The sequence below is a fragment of the Perissodus microlepis genome, chromosome 4 (assembly GCF_051167445.1).
Source record: "Perissodus microlepis isolate ML-2025 ecotype Zambia chromosome 4, ASM5116744v1, whole genome shotgun sequence".
Taxonomy (NCBI): domain Eukaryota; kingdom Metazoa; phylum Chordata; class Actinopteri; order Cichliformes; family Cichlidae; genus Perissodus; species Perissodus microlepis.
Window position 1 is genome coordinate 15,626,455 of NC_140464.1, and position 24,508 is coordinate 15,650,962.

The 24,508-nt window shown below is 41.6% G+C and overlaps 1 protein-coding gene across 6 annotated transcripts in view; it reads left to right on the forward strand.

The window, feature by feature from the left end:
- cep112 (centrosomal protein 112) overlaps positions 1 to 24,508 on the forward strand; it is a 120,790-nt gene that overhangs the window by 6,718 nt on the left and 89,564 nt on the right. For 5 of the 6 annotated variants that reach the window (XM_084926038.1, XM_084926039.1, XM_084926037.1 and 2 more), the window contains exons 5-9: positions 4,819 to 4,903; positions 7,580 to 7,654; positions 10,510 to 10,557; positions 10,668 to 10,742; positions 19,394 to 19,480. In XM_084926038.1, the coding sequence (XP_084782164.1) occupies positions 4,819 to 4,903; positions 7,580 to 7,654; positions 10,510 to 10,557; positions 10,668 to 10,742; positions 19,394 to 19,480 (370 nt within the window). The remainder of the gene's footprint in view (positions 1 to 4,818; positions 4,904 to 7,579; positions 7,655 to 10,509; positions 10,558 to 10,667; positions 10,743 to 19,393; positions 19,481 to 24,508) is intronic. The other variant, XM_084926042.1, reaches the window with a different exon arrangement.

Genomic DNA, 24,508 nt, shown 5'->3' on the forward strand with positions numbered 1-24,508 from the left:
TCCTTTTATGTGTCTCTCTCATTTAGATAAGATTAAATAGAAGGAACTTGTCTGAGTCCCTCCCTGTGATGTGGCAGCATTTGATCTGTTTCACGCACCATTAGTCAGGTGATAGGCAGGGCTACGTTTAGCTTCTGAAGCTGGCCGGTTCGGGTTTCAATGTCTAAATGTAAAATTGTGCTGTGTTTTTTTTTTTTTTTTTTTTTTTTTTTTTTTTTCTCGGAGGTTTTAAGATCACACACAAGTGGATGTGGCATGTTGTGTATATATGTGTGTGTGTGTGTGTGTTTAGCTGATAATATTTTGTAGCATTAGTCAGAAATATTGAATTCCAAGTATGCTTTCCTCTTAAGCTGTGGTATTTCTAATTCCTTATTTAGCCACCAGATAGAGCTACCGCTTCGTATATAGCAGCAGCCCAGGTACAGCAATGCTGTGGGACATAAAAGCAGCCAATCTGCATTGGTCAGCAGATCATATAAAACATAATCTGTGTTTCATATAATGTCTTATGCTTAAAGATGTTTCATTGCTAAATTGAAAGGATGGATAATAAATCCTCTGCATTTTCTGAAGTCAGTTGTTGATGTTGATTGAAAAGCCTCACATCTCGCGCTCACAGGCCCCCACTCTCCTTTTGTCGTCCCCCCCTCTCCCCCCTCCAGGTGGTGTAGGGTTATGGTGGAGAATAGGTGGGGGCAGAGGGATGTTAGTGTCCCAAGGTCAGACTGCTTTAGTGAGGGTGCCCGAAGCCTGAGACCCGGACCCACTGGCTCTGCACCTGGAGGTCAGACTGGTGTATGGATGTCAGGTTTCTTTAATCAGCCAAGCTGCAGCTTCTGAAGGTCTACATGGTTTTCTCATTTTCGTGTGTGTGTGTGTGTGTGTGTGTGTGTGTGTGTGTGTGTGTGTGTGTGTAGCTCTGGCCTGACTTGCCACTGCTTTGATCTCTGGGCCTCAGACTCCAGACACATCTGATTCAATTATCCTCATCCACCTGTTGACTTAGAGGCCCAAAATTGCAAAGCTTGGCCCCCTTATCCATGTTCCGTGTGTGTGTGTGTGTGGACACATGCTTAGAGAGGGAAACTCTTTCTTTTGAAGTGTCTTCACATAATTATTCACAGACTAATGAAACAATATTGGAATTTATTGTGAGTGATGTAAAGAATTCATTTCAGTTCATTCTTGACATCCACTGACTGGTTTCTCAGAAGTGATATTAGACTGCGGCATGTTTTTGTGAAATCAACTCTGCATCTACAGAAGCTGTAAAATATGAAATAGACTCGAGCGCTACCAGACTTCTTCCAGCTATTAAACACTCCAAAATGAACTATTTTGTAAATGCTACATATAAAGAAATGGGACCATCATTTCTACATCTAATCAGCATGTTGTAACATCACCAGTGTCAATTACAAGTGTGTTATTAGATCAGAATCCTATTTATGCCACTCTCTTTGGTACAACAACTTAATAACATGATAAATACAGTGCAGTGAATAAGTATTGAGCAGACAAGGAGGAAGATTTCCTCGTCATTTATTAAAGTGGTCTTGGTCTATAGTTCTCCAGGTCTTTTGAAGATTTTTCAAAGGATTTTTTTAGGACATTGACTGTCCAGTCAAATGTATCTGACCATTTGCAAAGGAATGTTCTTGTTTGTTATGCCACGTAACACTAACCTATAAATCATTCAAGCATAAAAAGGCAACAAACTAATGGTATGCATGAGTGTTGTCTAAACATGAATGGACTAATTTTAAATTGTATTTTTAGCCTCTTTGTTGCTAATAGCCTTTTGTTCCAGTATCTTTAGTTGAATCTACAAAAATGCCATTGATAGAAGAGTTCAGTAGGCATGAAATAGTATTTTTACACCAACAAGGTAATTCCCAAAGAAATATTAGCCAAAAATGTCGCATAAATCAGCGAACTATACCTAGATACTACACAAAGAGTTGATTGACAAGCCCATTATAATAAATGATAGGCAAAGCCACCAAAGATAAATTATAGGATAAGTTCTAATTGTCTAAACTTGTTGCAAAAGTTATGTAAGCGATTCTGTTAGTAATACAGTTGCACTGATTATCAGTTCAATGAGTTTAGGTTCATTTAATGATCTCTTATTGAGACCAAGGTCTCTTTTACGGGATGCATCATAATAAGATGATCACACATTTACCCAGATGACCTTAATTACTCACATTATGACAGGATATGGTAACGTTTTCACAACTTGGCTCGTGACTATAAGGACTCACCGAATGACTGTCAAGACATGCTCCAAGGTGGCAACCCCACTAGGGGTTAGACACCCAAGTTTATCTTTCAGAACTGAAGAAGCCTTTTGGGTTTTGTGAACCTAAAAAGCAGTCCATTTCCCTTCATGTGTCTTAGAGAGATTAGAGATAAAACTTTATTAATCCCTCAGGTGGGTTCCTCTGGGAAATTCGGTTTCCAAATAGCACAGCACCGACAGAAGTTACAGACTGTGAGCAGAATACTATATATAAATACAGAGACATATATAAATAAAGAGTATACAAAATGGATAAATAACATAAATAGGAATAAGAATACAAGGGAATTGCACATTTCAATTATTGAAGTCTATTGCACCGTTGAATATTAGCAAGAAGTATTGCACAGTGAAAAGGCACTACAGCTTAGTTGTCCCCCCCCCCTCCTTTGTCCCCCTGTTTCCCCTCCCTCTCCCCTCCAGAGAGGAGTTAAACAGTTTGATGGCGTGTGGGACAAAGGAGTTTTTAAGTCTGTTGGTTCTTGTCTTTGGGAGAAGCAACCTGTCACTGAACAGACTCCTCTGGTTGTTTATGGCCGTGTGCAGAGGATGCCCAGCATTGTCCATAATGTCCAGCAATTTTTTTTTAGTGTCCTTTTCTCTGAGTGTCCAGCTTCATGCCGACCACAGAGCCAGCCTTCCTGATCAGTTTTTCCAGCCTGGATGAGTCCTCCTTTGCTGTGTTGCTCCCCCAGCACACCACAGCATAGAAAAGTACTCCAGCAACCACCGACTGATAAAACATCCTCAGGAGCTTCCTGCAGATGTTAAAAGACCTCAGCCTCCTGAGGAAGTACAGTCGGCTTTGGGCTTTTTTATACAGGTGCTCTGTGTTGCATGACCAGTCCAGTTTGTTGTGAACCCACAGCCCGAGGTACTTGTTGACTAGGGCTGTTCGATATAACGATATATATCGGATGACGTAAAAACGTCTATCGTTTCATTTTACGCTATCGTTTGTTTCGTGGTGTCGCAAAATAAACTGTTTACGGCAATATTTTTTCATCCTTTTGATGGTCACTGTAGTGGCTATATTAATTTCTTCTTTCTCTTATATTTAATATAACCACACTACTGACGGACAAGCGCCTGTTTTTATGCGTTGTGGTTAGCAACAGCGACGGTAACACCATCGCGTGTCCGCTTGTTTATGTTCCCCATAAACCTTTCACAACAAAGCTCAAGATCCTGTTGAGACTTTTCAAAATAAACCGAATCACGTGAAAGAGCAGATTGTTGTTGAGAAGCAAAAAAGAGCCGCCAGGTGCTAAAAAAAATAAACCTTAGACTCAAACGTTAGAACATGCTTTTCCCCGCAGCACGCTGTGTAATAAATACTCACAAAGAAAACGGCGGCCGTTACAACTTATGTCTAAAAATCTAGTTTCATGCATCGGTTAAAACACTGGACTCCAGGTACACGACGCCCAGCTGGAAACACTTCCTGCAAGTCGAGCTGCCTGAGATTCACATAATTTACAGAAAATGTTACATTTTTGTGATTTATATCGTTATCGGGACGATAGAATTCTTATATCGGGATATGAGATTTTGTTCATATCGCACAGCCCTATTGTTGACCACCTCCACCTCCTCTCCCTCTATCTGAACCGGCAGGTCCACTGCCGGCTCAGAGTATTTACCAGACTATAACAATACACAATCGAGAGCATTAGTTATTGGCAATACATGCCACTTTGATAGTGAACCAGGCATCTTTGTATTTTTTTAAATTTATTTCGATAGTTGAATACTAATTGTTTACTGACATGACATTTAAATGACATGACAAATGAGGTTTAGAATACCAGGAATGCTTAAAAAAAACAAAACAGCAGTGATAGGATGCCCAGAGGCTCCACATTGAGAGTGTGAAACAGTGCCCTCTACAATGAAATGGGATGTCTTTATAAGATGATAGCTGCTTTTCTTTTTTTATTTTGTTCTTCACTGTTGTCCTACATCTCCCTGCTTTCTCTAACATCTTCATTCAATTGGCATCAGTGGGCTTTAAGTGCCTTGTGTGCGCCAGTGCTTAATGAGATTGTTAGCTCAGTTATGCAGATGTGTGTGCGCACGTGTGGGAGAGAGGCAATAGTGAGAATGAGGAGTATGTGTGTGTGTGCGTACTTGTTTGCATGTGTGTCAGTGGATATAAGCTTTTTTCTACATCAGACTGCTTGTTTAAACCATGACGGATGCAATGTGAGGCATCAATTGAGATATGCGATTATAAAGCGATTGTACATGTCATAGACTGGTGCCCCGTGGGCTGTGCGTGGAAACAGACTGATGTGTAGCAGAGACATTTATTGTTCAGATGGGATGAAGTGCAGGCCACAAACCATGCAGCCAGTGCCAGATGTTGATCTGTGCAAATAGCAAGGCAGGCTGCCTATGCAAGCACATTCATATGCGAAGAGCGATTCGAGCAGACTCCAGAGATATGCACACACATATTGTAGGTTAACCTTTTACATTTGTGTTTGTCTCTCAATTTTTTCTTCCAGGAGAAGGCCATATGAGGATAGGGCAGCATCACGACCCGTGTCTTCCAGTCCACTGAGACAATCACCCAGACAAGTTACAAGAATGGTTAGTTCATCGCTATTCTTCAGAATTTCTAATCGCACCTCTGGACTTCCCCGGCATGTTTGTGTTATGATTCAGCATTTAGATTTATAAGTCCCTGCGAGGTAGCGTTGATGAGACATGAAATATTAACAGCAACCAGACTGCTGTTGCCAATACAAACAGCAGACCCAACGTTTTGCTTTCTTCTTTAATGTTGACCAATTTGGGAATTCCTAAACTCATTTCCCCATGAAGTCGGAGGAAAATCCCTGTGCCCGCAAGTTTCTGTTTCGCAAAAATGACGATAATGTCTTCACAGCTGACACACATAATGTGTGCAGCTTAAAACAGCTTTACAACTTCTTCTTTATGATTGTAATATTGTTTTTAAAAAAAGGTTTTCCTTCACCTCTTTATCAGGTTGCAGTTTGTGGTGCTGTCCGCTGTTATTGCATTTGTTATGATCCATGATTGTGAGCCATTATTTACATGTTTGAATCCCCCCACTGGGGTATATCCGTGTGCTTTTTTTTTTTTTTTCTCTCCTCCCTCCAAGGTGTGTGAAAACTAGGGGATGCAAAACACATTGCACTGAGAGACATTGTCAATATTGTGTCCTGGTTTATTGATAGTCTTGAGCTACCCTTCATCTCCTTATAAAGTGGGAAATAGGTGCAGTGATTTATTGATGTGGAAAAAATACATGGAATTATATAAGGATATAAACCAAAACAATGCTTGTAAAGGAGGTTTAAAGCCAATACTTGATATGACCACCTTTATTCTTCAACACACCCTGAACTCTCTTAGGAAAGCTTTCTTATAATTTCCTTAAGTAGGAATAGTTGTCCAGGTTTCTTGAAGGACATTCAAAGCTCCTTTTTGGATGTTTGCTCTGTTTTCTGTCAAAATCATCCCACACGGTCTGAGCTCTGGTGGAGGCGAATCCATGACTGATAGTGACCTATATATGCTATCACACACTGACAGTTGTTTGGAACCATTGTCATACTGAGAAATTAAGCCAATGTCAATCAGCCTCACAGCAAGAAGGTCCTGAGTTGGATTCCACCACCTGGCTGGGTCTTTTATGTATGGAGTTTGCATGTTCTGCCTATGTTTACGTGGGTTAGTGAGATTCGGTTCATTCTAAATTGCCCATAGATGTGAATGTGGGTGTGAATCTGAGTGGGATGGTTGTTTGTTTCTATTTGTTAGCCCTGTGACAGACTGGCGACCTATCCGGGGTGTACCCTGCCCAGGTAGCTGGGATAGGCTCCAGCCTCCCCGCGACCCTGAAAAGGATGAGCGGAAGACAACGGATGGATGGACTGCACACCATGCTGAGATATGCCACATTTTCAGCTAACAGTGTGGGAATCTGTGGGAATCATCTTGTTTGTGCAAAAATACTATTTTATACTTATGTTATCTTTCCATTTTTCATATATTCTAATAAAGAAATAGGAAAAAAAATTGTGGTGTTTACATCAGACTGTCAATAAAGAGGCCAAAGTTACAGCTTAAAAATCGGTTCTTTTCATGTCTTCATGTGCAGACAACACTGGTTCTTCTATTAAGTTAGCTACTTTTTTTGGTTAATGATTCATAGGCCAGTTAAGTGGCTTAACAAACAAATAAAAACACTGCTGTGAAAATGGTCAGGTATAACTGGAATGAAAATTAATGAAAAAGAAGCCAATGTCCTAAGAAGAACTTTGAAAGGCCTTTAAAAAGCCTGGAGAACTATTGCTCAAGACCACTAACAAAAATGACATGAAAGTCTGACCTCTAGGAATCAAAATATTAAAAAAATGAGTGGTGCCTCAAGATGTTTGCACAGTACTGTATTTAAAAGTAATGCTTTGAATTTATGGCGCAATTCTGAGAATGTAGCACGCTGTTTTGAACAGCCGGTGGCCTGCATACCCAGCATTCCTAGATATCGAAATGTTTGTTTGAGGGCGAGGCTCTGGAACCTTAATGCCTTTTTAATCAGAAAGGGCATTTAATCCCAAGCTATTCCATTCTGCGATTTCTTTGCATCAGTGCAGTTCTGCTGAGGTACACCCAAGGTCCACACTCCACGAGATCTTAATCAAATTCAACAACATATCTCCTTTCCCTATCACTCTCTCAACTTTATTAGATATTTCCCCCATTTCAACCTTGCTGCCCAACCTCGACTAGAGTAAACTGATCTTGTATCAACAAAAGCCCCTGCAAGCATTCAACTTATCCTGCATAAAATAAATCCGGCGCCCCGTCGTAAAACAAAAGGCTGGAGAAAAACAAGAATGACAGGCAGCCGAGCTGCACATATGCCCCTCTTGCGGAATTTACTGTGTGACGGAAATGATGTGGAACTGCCAAACATCTGGAGCGCTGTATGTGAGAGGGAGGAGAGCGAGGGAGCAAAGGGTGGAGAAATGGAGATAACAAGGGAGTAGAAGGTTGTTAGTTAAACACATGTGGGTGCACTGTGTATCTGTAAGCTTTTAAAGAGCCCTTTTGTTGTTGCCAAGAGAGAAATTACATTGTGTCAGCAGGCAGTGATAACCTCCATCACCGCCTGTTCCTCTGGCCAAACTGCCAATCAGAGCGCTGTCAGAAAACATATCAACCATCTTAACTTCCATTTTATTCCTGCTGTTGATACCCTTCTTTTTTATCCCACCCTTGTCTCCCCCCCCTCAGGTGGATGGGGAGCCAAACCATATATCTCCCGATGACAGTGACCTGGAGGCTCGTCTCAACAGCTGGAACCTGGGGGTGAGTCCAGGGGCATGCCATGAGCTTCTTTGTTACATGCAGCTGTCAAACGTGCTGTTGCTCGCCACAGTGACAGCAGTGAGTCTGAGCACCTAAGTACATCCGCATCAGTAGTGCAGTGACGCAGAGTTAACAGCACCGTTCGAACAAAGGGTTGAGAGGCCTTTCACCTGTGTTCTCTTGAAAACACTTCCTTTAGGCAGTTTGGCGCTATTGTAGGATGTCAGGGTAGGACGGGGAGCGAGAGAAAGGTTGTGTAAACTGAGAAATTGAAGATGTGTGAATCATTCTCTATCTGAGTGCATCAGGCCTGGGCTTGATATGCCCCCTGCCCTCATATGTTCCTATCTCCTCACCTGCATGACCCTTCGACTGTCTTTTTTTTCTTCTTCTTCTGTTTTTTTGTTTTGTTTTCTTTAACATGCTTGTTACCTTTGACTTTCTCCTTTCTCCACTAATATTTTGGCAAAATCTCCCCTTTCTGTTTTCCGACTTTTTGCACGTTTCTCCAATCCATTGTCCTCTCCGTCTGTCTGTGACTACCTCCCCTTTATTCTCCCTCTCTCTTTCGGTACAGGGGTAATCTGAGGCATCCATCAGCCGACGTGAAGCCGCGCACCGCGCTGCTCTGCTTTCCTCTGTGTTGAAACGCTGATAAGAGGCATTGCTTGGCAACCCTCCCCCTAGCCTGCATCTTTCAAATCAACAGATGTTCCTTCACACACAAATACACACAGGCCTGCTCAAGTTTATAGAAGTTTTTATAGATGCGCTGCCTCAAAGTGCCCGACGCCTATGAAATTTCAGCACAGCTGAGCATCATTTTATCTGGAACATCTTTAGCGTCTCTTTAGATGTTCTGAAGCAGTCCATATCGATTTGTTGTTCATTTCACCCTAATGTAATAAAGTGAGTGCAGTCAGCATTGGTAACATGGTAACCGGACAGTGTATAACAAATTGCTTCAGACTTGGAAAGCTGGACACAAAACCTGAGTCAGCTGGACCTCCATCTGTTTTTAACTTTCATGTGGTTTGTGTGTTAGAGCAGCTAGTTTTATGTAAAATGGGACTTTTGCTACCTTAGAGATGGGTGCAATATGCACAGGACTACCTGTAGGCAGAAGTTTTTTAAACTTGTGTCACATGTAATACAGTTGTTCAGTTGTTGCCCCTACCATTGGCTGTCTGTGGTTAAAAGGGCTGTGCCGACGACTTGCTCAACACCAGTCCAAAACTAGGAAGCTATCAATCATGGCCTCTCTTTTGGCTGGAGAGCCATCCCTTGCGATTTGGAGTGTTTTTCCTCTTGTGCGTCCGTCCATCCATCCACGTCAGGATTCAATGACACAGGACGCCGTGCCAGCTGCGAGGCTGGACAAACATATGCTTAGAGGAGTGTGTGTGTGTGTGTGTGGGCAGGCATGCAGGGCAAGAGTATGTGCACAGGCATACATGTGCACGGAGTCCAAGTTTAGCATTGCACCATGCCAGCATTACACCACAGCATTTAGTCTGCATGTCTTCCTCGCCCTGTGGGCCGTGCTCAATCAAATGTGATGACTGGCTGTCTGTAGATATAAAAAGAAAATCCCATTCTTGTTTTCAGTCTGGGCACTAGTTTAGAAGAATATCGATTGATTCATCACTTGGCGAATGTGGATTTGTTTTCTGGCCTTCGCCAGACTTAAGTAGCAATTCATCACACATCATTGCACCCACCACCGCAGCGCTGGTTTTTTTTTTGTTTTTGTTTTTTATAGCGCTGGTTATGACGAGCGGTCTAACTCGGACGTTTCCTTTTGTTGAGGACTTGCAGTGAAATGTATGACCTGTTTTTACCTGCGTGTAGACTTAGCAGGGAGCCACAGTTACTCACCCTAAAGCAAAGATTTTGTCTTTATCCTCATACTGTAACTGTAAACGTTTGAGGCCCAAACTCTGAGGTTTTTTCAGGTCCTGTTTTTTCCCATTCATTCTGGATTAGCTTTGCGTGGGCCGTGCCACCTTACGGCATTAAATCCCCCCCACCCCTTTTTTTTTTTTTTTTACATTGAATGAGTCCCACACTTCCCTCCTCTTCCTTCTCTTCCTCCTCTTCCTCCTTGTTCTCCTCCTTCATTGCTATGTTGAAGAGATTAGCAACAGAACTGTTTACTGGGCGTCATTGCTGTCATCTCTAGAGTCAGCTCTGCTGCTTTGAAAAGCCGTGATCTTGCTGCTAGTTGGCAGCCCCTACAGACAGCCCCAGTGCATCAGAGCGAAACGCTGTATGATAGTGCGAGTTCACAAGAAAGTAATGGGGTCATAAACAAATGTCAAATAGTGCAAGCAAAAACAGCAGGCTGTCAAGCAGCAGATATTTTTGCAGTTTGTGTCACAGTTAGTGAGGTGTATTGATGTAACACCGCAGTGAGACATGGACCGTGACCCGCTTACTTTCAGGTGGTTTAGCGGCTCGCTCTTTTTCAGTCTACTGTGTTTCATATTGTAATCAAAGAATACGCTGTGTCAGTGTTTTGGCAGGGATGTGTACACATTTGTCTCAGCGTGACAGTAAATGGACCAGGGATAGCTTGGAGATTAGCGGTCCTGAGTGTTGACAAAAGGGACAGCAGAAAGAGGCCAAGAGCGGAAACAGAGCTCGCCACACACACAAAGCCTTGAAGTGTCCCGACGCATTCTGCCTTTCTAAACAGACACAAGTTGACGGAAGAGGCTTCAGCCATAGCACTGGGCTTTTGATGTGCTCCCCACATTGTTTATGGCAGACTTAGGGTGGAGGTAGTGGTAAGGCTTTGTTAAGAGAGGAAGGAGCCAAAGAGAGGTCTAAAGTTTTTCTGTTTACTCTTTCAGATTGAGAAGCCAAGGTATTTGCGAGAGGAGCCCGTTCCCTTGTCACCAGTAAGTTGTCAGGGGGTCTCTTGTACTTTATTTATTGTTACGTGAAGAAAATTGTCTTTGATTTCCTGAGTCTTCTCATTCCCACATCTCTCTTTACTATATCTCCTTAGATTTTCAAGTCAAGCTTTGGGGGGAAGAGTAACTTGGCCAGTGATCAGGGTGCACAACTGTTACAGAGCAAAGAGGTATGAACCAGAATGAGAGAAATTTGCCACTAACTGAGAATATACATACTTTATGCAGTCACTGGCCACTTGGTTTGGTCCATCAGTTCAATCAGTTTAGGGATGGAAACATGGTCAAGATGACCTGCTAATGTTCAAACCGAGCATCAGAATGGGAAAGAAAGGTAATTTCAGTGAATGCGTCATGGTTGTTAGTGGCAGATGGGCTGGTGTGAGTATTTCAGAAACTGCTGATCTACTGGGATTTTTCCCAAACAACGGTCTCTAGGGTTTAAGAGACAGTAAATCAAATAACCACTCGTTACAACCAGGGAAGGAGACATTCAAAGGGACGGGACAGAATCTGCTGTAAACAGCATGCAAGCATGACTCCCTCCTGCCTTGTATCGACAATTCAGGCTGGTGGTGTTGTATTGATAAGGGGGATATTTTCTTGGCACACTTTGAGCTCCTTAGTACCAAGTTAGTATTGTTAAACACTACAGCCTACCTGATTATTGTTGCTACCCATGTCCATCCTTTTATGACCACAGTGTGCCCCTCTTCTGTCATATCCCAAAGCTCAAATCATTTCAAATTTGGTTTCTTGAACATAACAGTGAGTTCACTGTACTCAAATGACCTCCACAATAACCAGATCTCTATCCAACACAGCACCTTTGGGATGTGGTGGAACAGGAAATTCACATCATGGATGTGCAGCCAACAAATCTGTCATGACAATAAGGACCAAAATCTCTGAGGAATGTTTCCAGCAGATATTTTAATTCTAAGCCATTAAGCCAAGCTGGTACTTGCAACGTGCACCTAATGAAGTGGCCAGTGAGTGTACATATACATTAAGTAGCCACAACAATGGCGAATGGTGAATGGCCTGTATTTGTATAGCGCTTTTCTAGTCCCTAAGGACCCCAAAGCGCTTTACACGTTCAGTCATCCACCCATTCACACACACATTCACTCACTGGTGATGGCAAGCTACATTGTAGCCACAGCCACCCTGAGGCGCACTGACAGCCATTAGTTTTACAACAGTAAAACTAATGGCTGACAGCTTTCATATAATGTATGTTATTATTGTTGAACTTTTCAGCAAACTATTTCACCAGCTAGTGAGCGAGTTAACATGAAGCCATCGCTTGACACAGACATTGCTTACAGCATAGAATTTAACACAGTCAGAGACACTCTGCTGGACAAGCTCTCTTGTTGCTTTATGGCATTAAACGCCCCCAGAGCCACGTGCGCGCGCGCACACACACACACACACACACACACACACACACACACACACACTGTTTGCACTGTTGAAATAGCCAAGGCCTCTTAAAAAGACAAATATAATGCAAGTTCCCAGTGATGACACTTTTTTCCCTTATGTGGATTTAAGCTGAAAATCCTATTCTGAAAACATGCTTTGAAGTCCCATGTGCTCCTCCCAAACTTCCCCGAACCCCCACACATTCCTCCCACCATCCACCTTTTAATGCACTGTTAAATATAAAACTGAGCATGACTTGTCTGTAGTAGCTATGGCTTTTCATACCTGCAGCCAGTCAGTAAGCACTGGCTGGAAAAACATACAGGACATTTTGGACAAGAATGGTCTGGTTTGTTGGTCTCTCATGACAAGGATCTGTTTGTGATCGGTGGATGTAAATCTTCTTTTACCAGTCAGGCAATGTTTCTGTGCACTGACTGAATGAGGCAACTCCGTTATGAAAACATTAAAGCCACGTCCTATGCTGTTTGATCCCACCTCAGACTAGCTCACTGGCTCCATACAGCCGTGTGTGGTGGGAATATAAATTTACCTCAGCAGAACACATTTAATGCAGTGAGTTACCGTTTTATTAGATACACCTGTGTGATCTAGTGCAGTGCGACATAATTGTCCGTCAATAAATTGTGTAGTGTAATGTTTATGACATTCAGTGTTTTTGATGTTTGTGAAAGTGGTATTTGAGCATATGCTTAGTGTTTTTGGTGCGCACAGTATATTGACACTGGTGTGAGCTGTGAGATTTAGTTCATATGTGAACGGCCTTGAATATGAGCATGGATTTTTAGGAAGAAAGCCATGGCAAACGGCGCCGGCCGTTTACCGAGGTCACATGCTAGCAATGTGGGAAATACTAAAAGTTCAGGAAATCCATTGCACTTAGTCTCAACTTGTATTGAGACTATGGTTTTCTAAGAAAAGTGCATCTAGATTGTTAAATATAAGCGTATGTGATTTAGGCTTAATACATTACGGATGGACAACAACTGCATTTGGTACCAACAATTTGTAATTTGTTGCACTCATACGTGTCCTTCTCTGGATACTTTGATATTTGTAGAGGAATTTCTGTTTTAGATCTGTGGGGTTCTGGCTGGAATCTGATTGTAAACAAAGTGCAAAGTTTTGTGTATGTAGACAATAAAAGATTTGCAATTTTCACCAATGTATCACAGTTAACCGCCGCATTATCACAGTTACACGTGTCATTTCCAACTTGGCCCCATCCAGTCGCAAACTGATAGCAGACTGAATCTGTCTTATTGCTGTTGTATCGCTGTCTTGATGCACCAAAGTAACTCAGAAGACAGCAGCTGTAACTGTGAGTTGTTAGCTGACCCGGTCCGAATCCATTTCATCCGTTTCAAAGGCGCACAGTCGCAGTCGTTTATGATCGTGTTGCAGAATCTAGCCACTATTTGGCCTAGTGTGACCGTAGCATAAAGTACCACATAGGTGAATTTCAAAGTCAGTCAGTTACCCGATGATGGGAGTGCTGTTTGTACTATTTATTTAAAAAAATGGAACATACCATGAGCAGTTCCTTATTCAGGCACAGTATTTAGCTGCAGCTTGTGTTTTGGACCAGTCTGTGGCCACTGTAGTGAGGTATTTAAAATGCTGAAAAAAAACACAGACTTACAGCAAAAGGTAAGAGTCAAACATGAGCTGTTACATTGAATCTACAAACTGCGAGGTTTGTACGGGTAAAGCACCTTCTTCGTAGTCAACCCATGTTGCCCTTTGACTTTGCCGGCATGCAGAAACTTTTCTCGTAATCTTGTCCGGCTCTGCTATTCCGTGGCTGTCTGGGTTAGGTCTGGGAAATCACAGTGACATCACTTCCCCGTAATCCCTAAAGCATAGTTGGAAATTTACCCAGGTTTAAAGTGTTATACACGCCACATGCCATTAAGCTGGTGGCAGCTTAACGAACATCTCAGCTTTCACACCAAGCTCATCCTCCTGCTAATCTACTGACTGCATTACTAAAAATGCAGACTGTTTTTTTTTTTCCCTTGTGGAACAATGAGTGGCAGCTGAGAAACTTCCCTGCAAGCTGCCATTGCTTTAAGTAACTTAGCTTATACATATGTGCACACTTACAGGGGAAAATGTGGAAAATGTCCTGCTAAAGTCCTGCTAATCCTACAGCGCGCTCTAGCAGTGCTTAGCATTAAGAGGGCTGGGCCTTTATTTGGAAATTCAATTAAATGTCGACTGATGAGTCAGGTTACGCTATACATAGGCCTAAGTCTTGTAATTATGGAACATACTGACAGACTGACTAAAATACCCAGACTTTCTTCTGCAGTTTGTGCGTTCATGCCGTCTACAAACCTGTCCCCCCCCTTGGTACCTGACCTGAGGGATTGGCAGTGTGTTAGTGTCAAGCATTACCATTCTAATGGTCACAATTCCCTGACTGAAGATCAGTACGCTTTGGTTTCTGATGCCATAATGATGCAGTCTCTCTATTCTAAGACCCTTAGGATGGAGCTTGAGCTCACAGCCTGTGACTTACAGGGCCATAGCCTGCCTTATCTGATCGCTTTTCAAAGCTAAAAAAAAAAAGAGTAACCTAGTGAGTCTTAGTATTTTTTAAAGGGACTAGTTCAGTATGGCGCTTCAGGCTAGAAGATATAAAGGATCTGCAGTGTTCCAAGATGATGAAGTTACTGCTCAGCTTTTGAGTTTGCGTATTTGATGTTTTCATGTTAGAAATTTTTAAGTAGTGTGTTTACTTACTCTGTATTCAGATCTGCGGTTTATTTATCTATTTATTTATTTCCCCACATGTCAGAGTCAAATTTTAGCCAAAGTTTTTATCCGGCCCAATCTGGACAGACTACAGTAAATTAACTTCTTGTCAGACTGTGGAAATGGCATCTAGCTGCTCCTGAGCAGATAGTGCAGCGCTGTATACCAACTATCCTAGAGCATCTGTGTTTACTGAGGATGAAAGATGCACCGGGACATTGTACATCTCAAGCGCGATGAAGGAAATGCAGAAATGCAACCTTGCTTTGTGGAGCCTAAACAGTTAGCAGCCGATTTGTGAACATGTCCCCCCCCGAGGGAAAAGGCCCTGACCCCGTGATGGTTTCGAGAGCAGAAAAAGCAACCTCCTTCCCTTTCTCGTACCCGTCCTCGCTTTCTTTCCTCCGTCTCTCTCTCTCTTTCTCTAGCCTCTCATCCTTTCAAGACCGAAGTGTCAAAAAACATGGCATCTTACAGCGCTCGCTACAACTCTGAAGAAGAGAAAAGGGAAAAAGCTGTACCACCCAGTTGGGCTGATTGAAGCTGTCTCAAAAGCCTTAGGTGTACGACATTCCTCCTCCTCCTTCCTTCACCGACGCCTTTTATAAACAAGTTTCAGACACCCCTGATCTAGTTTGGCAAACTTTCTCCAAAGAGCATTTGAACAGAGGATGAGAAAGTGACACCCCCACACGTTCTTTTTTTGGGGAGTAGAGGGGACGGGGGGAGGGCAGAATCAGGTCTCTACTAACTCCTTTGCTTTTCAATCACTGCTACCTCTCTCCCCATCTCTCCCTCTGTCTTTTCTTACCCCCTCCTTTTCTTTTGCCTTTTCCTTTCTTCTCTGACACGTCTCCTGTGGTCCCCTCAATTGCACAAGAAATGGCAGTAAATCAAGGAAAAAAGAAGCAGAATACTTAACAGAGCTTTGTCAAGGATACAGTGTCTAAGTGTAGCTGAAATACAATAATGAGGAGAATCGTCTAGAAGGCAATTCAAGTATTTTAGTTGGAATTTTATTTTTAACACGGCTCTCAATGTAAAGTGAATTGGCGACATGTATTTATAATTTTTTATATGTTTAGTATGTTGTTGGTGTTTTTATTGTATTGTATGTGTACACTTAAACACCTGTGTAGTTAAATCATCTCTGTACTCAGACATCACAGTTACTTCCCTTTGATTCTCACCAAGAGAGAAGGTCTAATGTGGTTTGAGTGTGCCAAGTAATGTTGTGGGAAGTTTCTGCTTAATAGTTTTTGATGACTAGAACAAACAAGATCTAGCCCTGGGACGTTATAACTGCTGACATAGTCATACACACAGCCGCACTTTCAAAGGAGGAACACTGTCACCCTGCTTTAGGGTTGATTAAGACACCAGAACAGACAGTGACTAAACATGAGTAGGGACATCAAAGGAAATGGTCAGTCATCTTTGTGTCAAAGACTTTCTTTGTGCCTCCGTGTGTTGTTGTGTGTTGTTGGCACTTAACGGCAATCTAACTAGGAAAATGTGAGAAATACTTTTTCCAAAGATGGAATAAAAATAGCATTATTATTCCATGACATGTGACGGATTGACATCAGCCTTTGCAAGGTCATCCTGTCTACCAGAAAGGGAGGGGAAAAAGAGAGACAAATCTGTATGGTTGTTGCACCAGGAAGGTTGTAAAAATCTGCCAAATCAAACATGCAAAGTTACCTGCTGTAGCGACCCCTTGTAAATAAGGGAGTAGCCAAAAGTAGCTAATTATAGAAAATTCTGGTTTGTTTGAGTAATGAAGGTCTTCTTCATTACTTATCCAGCCAGTTTATGTTTACACATGTTTAATTTTAACGCTCACACAAAGAGGTTTGATATGTTTTATTGATTTTGTGTTTTGTGGGTTTATTCTTATTGGCAGCCTCCAAGCTGGTACTGGTGAAGGCCTGGGAACAGAAATCTTTATTCGCAGAAAACATTACTTTAGCATTAAACTGATGTGTATTCTAATGGGTAGGAGGACCCGTTTACACAGGTCAGGCATAACATAATGACAAATGGCAGGTGACTTATTATCTCTTAATCATGGCACATGCTAGTGAGATGTATTAGGGAGGAAGTGAGCATTTTGTCCTCAAAGTTGATGCTGAAATTAGGAAAAATAGGCAAGTGTAAAGATTTGAGCAAGTTTGAAACAGCCAAATTAAATGGCTGAATAAACTGGGTCAGAGCATCTCCAAAACTGCAGCTTATATTTGGTGTTCCTGGTCTGCAGTGGTCAGTATCTATTAAAAGTGGTCCAACAGTAGTGAACCAGTGATGGGGTCATGGGCAGCCAAGGCTCACTGAAGCACGTGATGAACGAGGGCTTTCCTGCGCAGTGCAGTCGAACAGACGAGCTATTATAGCTCAAATTGCTGAAAAGGTTAATGCTTTTATATCACATGGATGGGCCAGGTGTGTCACTTACCTGGGTAATGTTCTGATATCCATGTGAATGGGAGGAGTTGGTGGATGTAAGCTAAATTTTAATAGATTGTTAACACAGGCCCAATCCACATCCTTATAAAGTCTTCAACAAATGAATTCAAAGCTTTTTGAGCTATACTGTTTACAGACAGAATGACACGCACACGAACGCTACCAAAAACATAACCTCCGTCTCTGAGGTAATTATTAATGAGTGTTTTCATAAAAACGATGATCACTGTTACTAGTGGCAGCTAAATAGTGGTAGGATACAGTGTGTTTTGGACCACAGATGCACAGGTCAAAAGCTGTAAGTACAAATTCCTTAATACTGTAAGGCTTAGAGTATTATCCGCTCATACTTTCACATCTTATTGGGTAAGACTAGGCTGTGGATCAAAAGGTGTCCTCTTCTTCTTTTTTTCTTTTTTTTTTTCTTAGCTTTGAAAGTGTGTAAAAAGCACATTTATATCTTTATAAAGCTGAGACAGCTTTATAAATCAATAAATTCTTAGTTTAAGTTTAAGCCACTAAATATTTAGAAACCACGTTTTGTCAAAAAGCTGTCATTTTGTAGCTTTGTCTCTCTCCAGACAGATGTAGTTGTGTGATGATTAATGGCTCTTTGAAGATGAAAAACACATAGATTTTTTTTTTCTTTTTCTTCTTTTTTGTTTGAGTCAATTACAGAAAGTGACGAATCATTAGGGTTTTGTTTTACGGTGTGTGAAAGTCCTCTAGCTCCAGGAGATTTGTTCCAACATGCTCGTGACAACCTTGAACTTTTGATCCTTTGAAAACAGTGTTTGAATGAAAGCAGCCTTTCCCTGCATGATTAACTTAGGATAAATATACACAAACAGGTTTTTACTTTGTTTATTGTAAACAAACGTATACACAGAGTAGAGCAGGGCGATATGACCTAAAATATTTATCACGATATACATTTGAAAATTTGCGATAACAATATAACTGACGATATAATTGACACTAGACAAAATACTTTACAACTCCACAACTTTATTAGTGCAAAAAACCCCATCAATGTATTTTCACTTAAACAAGCAGCTGTTTTTTATGTGCATTAAAGTTATATAAAAACGTAACAGTGCAAATTCCTTGCTGACAGTTTAACCAAAAGGCATTTCCAGTGGAAATTCGCCGACATATCCTCAGCATAACTATGTATAATATCCACAAAACTTAAAAAGAGGTTATACACACACAATACGGTAATATTATGTTGAAGCGCAGTTCGTATCACTCCGCGAGGCACCTGCCTCCGATAGCCGTAATGCTCCGACAATCCATCAAGCGGTGCGGGTTCGTAGCTTAGCAAAGTCGTACTAAAACATTTGACAGATTTTCGAGCGCCGTGTACGACATAAAATCCTTTCGAGGTCAGTAAACACAACCAGAATTCATACATAAGGCACACGGGATTATAAGGGGCACTGTGGATTTTCAGAAAAATCAAAGGATTGATTTTAAGTGTGCCGTATTTTCCAAACAACACGGTAATAACGACGGCCCGCTAGCATGCGCTACCAAAAATAGTGCTTTGTTGTGTATCTGACGGACGAAAGCCAAACCAGTTCCACACCACTGAAGTTGCAGCATTTTTACAAACCAATTCTGGTTCATCTGTTTCATTTAACGATCCGCTTTCGTTCTTCTCATTCTGCGTCGCCGCAATGTGCGTATGTAAACATAGGCACTGCGCATGCGCGTTTTACCCATATTCTATGGTGATATTTCATTTTCCTATCGTTGCCCAAAATTACACCGGTATTACCGTGAACGGTATGATAGCCCAGCCCTCACACAGAAATAAGCAGCGCAAACAGTGGGCACATTTGAAGCTCTCTGTGTGTGGAAAAATCTTTTTTTTTTTTTTTAAAGGTTTAATGTGGTTTTATTTGATCATCAGCTGCACTTGTTTGGGAGATGCTGTAACTGTATCATCCTGATTTATGTTACCTTTGACAGACAGGCTCTGTTATTCCGTGTCGTGTCTGTAAAACAGTTGGGACACAGATTTTAGTGGTTAAAATATCTTGCTCATAATATTTGGTGGTAGGATGACAAAAGTTAAATCATGGTGTTAAACGTGTTGTAAATGTTACATATGGCATTTGGTTCTCTTTGTTCTCAGACCGAGATGAAGATCAAAGTGTTGGAGGCCAAGCACCAGGAGGAAAAACTGAAGATGCAGCAGAGACACGATGCAGAGGTTGAGAAAGTAAGGACAAAAGCTTTTGCATATTTCACAGTCCTTGCTTAGTGTGTACTTTGTAAATAAATCAATTATTGTAACTTTTCAGCTGTTTGGATATTTTTAATTATGGCAATTATTGACCTGTGTTTAGCTAGCTCTTATAGGGAAGTGACAAACATGCATTCCCTGGACACTTTATTAGGTACACCTACTGTAGCTGGTCTTGGGTTGGACACCCTTGCTTTCATAACTGCCGTAATGCTTTGTGGCTTAGATTCAACAAGGTGCTGGAAACATTCCTGAGAGATTTTGATTCATATTGACACTGACAGACTATTTGAGTACAATTAAGTCTTTGTCCTGTACAGCAAACCAGTTTGAGAACTGAGCTTTGCGACATGGAACATTATCCTGCTGGAAGCAGCATTCAGAAGATTGGTACACCATGGTCATAAAGGGATGGACATGGTCAGCAACAATACTCACCTAGGCTGTGGGGTTTAATGGTCAGTTGTCACCACCACCACCAATCTGAGTTGTTCATACAATGTTTGATGGATTCATGCTTTCGTGTTCTCCATGTCCAAACTCTGATCCCACCACCTAAATGTTGCAGAAGAAACTGAGATTCCTCAGACCAGGCAACATTTTTCCAATCTTCTGTGGTCCAATTTTGGTGAGTCCGTGTAAACAGTAGCCTCGTGGTCTTCTGCTGCTGTAGCCCATCTGCTTCAAGGTTCAGTGTGTTTTTGTGTGTGTATTTCAGAGATGCTCTTGTGCATACTTTGGTTATAACTAGTGGTTATTTGAGTCTGGCCATCTTTCCTTGACCTGTGACATTACCACGGTAACCAAAGAAATGTTGCTCACAGGATATTTTCTTTTTTTTTCTTTTCTTTTTTGGTTTTGGACCATTCTCTGCAAATCATAGAGATTGTTTAATGGGTCAATTCTCTCCCCCCCCCCCCCCCCCCCCCCCAAGCTAATGAAGTGGCTGGTGAGCGTATGTAGCAAACAATAGTTGACTTTTGGCTGTGGGGTTATACTCGTAACAACATCTCTTTAGATAACTTTTAATTATATAAAGTTGGTGCTAATATAATGCCCTCTACATGAGTGAAAATAGTTTGTGCAGTTCTTTTCTTGACAGGCCCGCTCACTTCGGTGCTCAGGAGAGCTGTTTAACCTACGCCCGTCACTGATCTTGATTCTCATTTGGTGGCTAATGAAAAGTAAAGGAATGAGTCTGTCCTCTTCTTAGCGCTCCATCCTGCATGTAATCACCTCTTCAAAGCTTTTTGTCAGCTGGTTAAAATAGCAATAAAGCTGGTTTATTTCACACTATAGTCGGTGCCCGTCAGTTAGGCTGCAGATCAAGCACCTGGGATCTGTCACGTACTCACTATGACTTTCCTTTGCTGCCACACAAGCTTCTAATAAAACAGAAAAAAACACTCTACTTTTCTTCCTACTTTAAAATGCCCATTGCATCTTAGTGTTTGACAAGAGACAGGATGACAGCCAGCTCTTTTTGCCCCCCCTTCTCTCTTTAATTACATACAGATTGCAACTTATGTCCAATTTAATTTCCACTGAATGTTACCCAATATTCCCCATAATGGCTTCAAAGGGGAGTTATTCAGGGGTGGACTTTGATGAGCCGGATGGAAAGTGGACAAGCTAGGTTTAGTTTTAATTAGTCTACTTATAAATAATGTATAGGCTGCTGAAAGGCTACGAGTCGTTGTCCCACTGCTTTAAATCCAAAGCATGGTGAGAGTAGTTCCAAAATATTTGATAAAATCAAGTGCAGAAGAACATCTTATGTTATTAACATGCAAATCTCCGTTTACTGTACAATATGTTATAAATGGCGCTGAGATTAAATTACATATGTTACAGATTCCGTTGGTTCTTTCTTCTGCAGTTTAATTTTGTCCTCTTCCAGTGATGGTATTGGTCAAAGTCAAAGCCAGCCAGGCTGGATCCCCTTTCCCCCGCATAGGATGTATTTTCAATCCTAAAATGGACATCCTAAAAGCTGCCATTTCCCACTGTCTGGTGCACTCTCCCTGGAACTGACACTATGTCATCGGCTTGTTCAGTGGAAATGACAACAACGCCTCTAGGGTAGTAAAATGGAAAAAAAAAAAATGGGTATCCCTAAATGCTCTGTGAACTTTGCTCCAGTCACCCTATCCTCCTTTCATCTCTCTCCCATCACACTCTCACTCACAGAGACGATGGTAGACTGGACTAATAAGTGCACTTAAATTGAACAAAATGCTAAAGTCTCATGGGCTTCGGGAATTAATGGAAAAATAACCACTGGTCCATTTCAGCCAGAGCATCATCTGCTGTTGAAATAACGCTATTTATTCCCTTTTGTTAATGGCATTACTCCCAAACCTAAAAATACAGCCCAAAAAATCCATTAAGCTTATAGACAGGTTCAGAATGATATTTCAAGTAGATGATTTGATATCACTACGAGAGCTGAATTCGATAAAATGAGACTTGGATTGTTGAGTTTGGATTCATTTTGTCTGTAAAGTAAACCAGTCTGCTTGGCACCATCTGCATAGCAGATAGATTCACCAGTTGCAGAATGCACTTACATATATATGCATATTATGCAACAGAGTAATTGAGAAACTCTCCATGGCCTAATTTAACTAATTACTTACAGATGGCAGCAGGAAGCAGATGCAGTTACCTCATCGCGCCTTAGCACAGGTGGTTCATTCAGCTGCCATTTCTCACACTTTGCACGTAGTCTCCTAAGTAATGGATGTGCTTATTAAAGATGAAATGAATGAAGTCACACAGTGAAATGCCATACAGCGTGTTTCATGTTGCTACAGATAACAGCCTTTCATTTAGGCATGCCTGAGATAAACACATGATTCATAGCAGACGAACGATCTCTTTTTCTGTCTTTTTTAAAAACGAAATTAATAATAAATTTACATTAGCATCCATAAACAGAAGACTTAAGCGTCACCACCGTTAAGCTAGTATGGCGTTAAATTCCCTCATTTTTTGTATCTTCATATCAGGGTTGTAGTGTGGCTGAAGCTTATCCCAGCTGTCATTGGGCAAGAGGCAGCGTACTCTCTGGACAGGGTGCCAGTCTCATGTACAGCTTGAAACAGTGGTTTTCTGTCTGACTTTATTAGTCTCGCACATTGTTGCGAGTGTATTCTGACACACTCTTCTTTACATCGTTACTTCAGTTCATCGAGGTTTGCAGGCCTTCATTTATGCACACCTGTCTTAAGGTCCCACCACAGTCTAATCTTTGATTGGGTCATTGCAACACCTCAAGTCTTTTCTTTTTCAGACATTTTGTTGTAGATTTGCTTCTGTGCTTAGGATCACTGTTGTCTCAGAACCGAGTTTCAGCCAAGCTTTAGCTGTCGGACAGATAGCGTCACATTTGCCTCGTGGCTGCACTATGTGCCCTGATCCTATGGCTGAAAAACAAGCCCAATCATCACCCTTCTACCGTGCTTTGCAGTCGGTATGAAGTGTTTGTGCTGATATGCTGTTTGGCCAAACGTAGGTATCGCAGTACTGACCAGTATTGTGTGGTCTGACCTTCCTGGGAAGATTATGGCATTGTTTTAACACACATCTGAATGCTCCAGATCAGCAAACTGCTAAAACTTTGATAAAGGTGATCACACTTGCTAGTGGTCAGTCAATCAAATGTATTTGAGTGGCAGCACCTGGCTGTCTCTGGGAAGATGCCAGAGTACCTGGAGAGGACCTATGCAGGCACAGGAAGAACATGCAAACTCCACAGTCCAGCGGATTCAAACACGTTTACCTTGAGGAATATATTGATATATAAATATACATAATTTTTTTTCTTAAACCTTTTGATGTATTAATGTTCATATTCATGTTTACTTCCTACTTGACCCCTACCTACAAGAGTAGTAATAGTAGTAGTCAGTGTTTGGGAGTAACGGAATACATGTACCGTCGTTACGTATTTAAAATACAAAATATGAGTAACTGTATTCCGTTACAGTTACCATTTAAAAAGGTGGTATTTAGAATACAGTTACTTTGTTGAAATAAATGGATTACACGGCGGTACTTTCCTGTTTCATATTGTCGCGGGTCAAGACTGTTTGGGTTTTGTTTGACAGCTACGTTCTGTTGTTCCAGGTGGCAGCGTTACGGTTGCCATGGTTACAGGGTGACGCTCTGTCTCTCTGCGTGTTTCCTGGGTGAGAGAGCGCCTTTTTGTTGTTGTTGTTGTGCTAAGCTAATAGGCAGAATGCTACAGATATAGCTCTAAAGAATGTAGCCTCATGGGCAGTGTAGTCTGTGCTGCAGGGAGAATGGACTGCCATACCCGTTATGTGTCTGTGAGCGCGAGGAGGGAGAAAAAGGCGAGTGGAAAAGTACGAGTTGTCATCGAGCAAAAACGGGAGCTGGAAGCATGTAAATATAATAATAACCACTGCAGCCAAGAAGAGTGCCTGACGAGCCCAGCTGTAAGTAAGCTATTAAGACTCGACTGTACGCTGTGTTCGTGTTTTCCTCCGAAACAATAAGTTCCGTTGGAGCAGCCTTTCAATACCTCTCTTTGTCTCTCGCAAGGGAAGTTGACCCACACAGCAAAGTAAAGCTATTTTTCGGCTACGAGCCCGACACGGAAGCCGACGTATTAGCCAGAGGTCCCTTTACTACCGTTCGGAGTCGCGGACCTTCAGTAACAGTAATAAATCACAGCAATAGTACATTCATGTAGTTGTAAAAAGCATGATAATATATTAAGTAATCCAAAGTATTCAGAATACGTTACTCTCATTGAGTAACATAACGGAATACGTTACAGAATACATTTTGGGGCATGTATTCTGTAATCTGTAATGGAATACATTTTAAAAGTAACCTTCCCAACACTGGTAGTAGTAGAGTCTGAATACTTTCAGCTGCATGTGCTGTTATGTGTTTTCGTGTGTGTGTGTGTGTGTGTGGGGGGGTTATACATGAGCTCACAAAGCAAGAAACTCTGCACAAAAAAAAAAATCT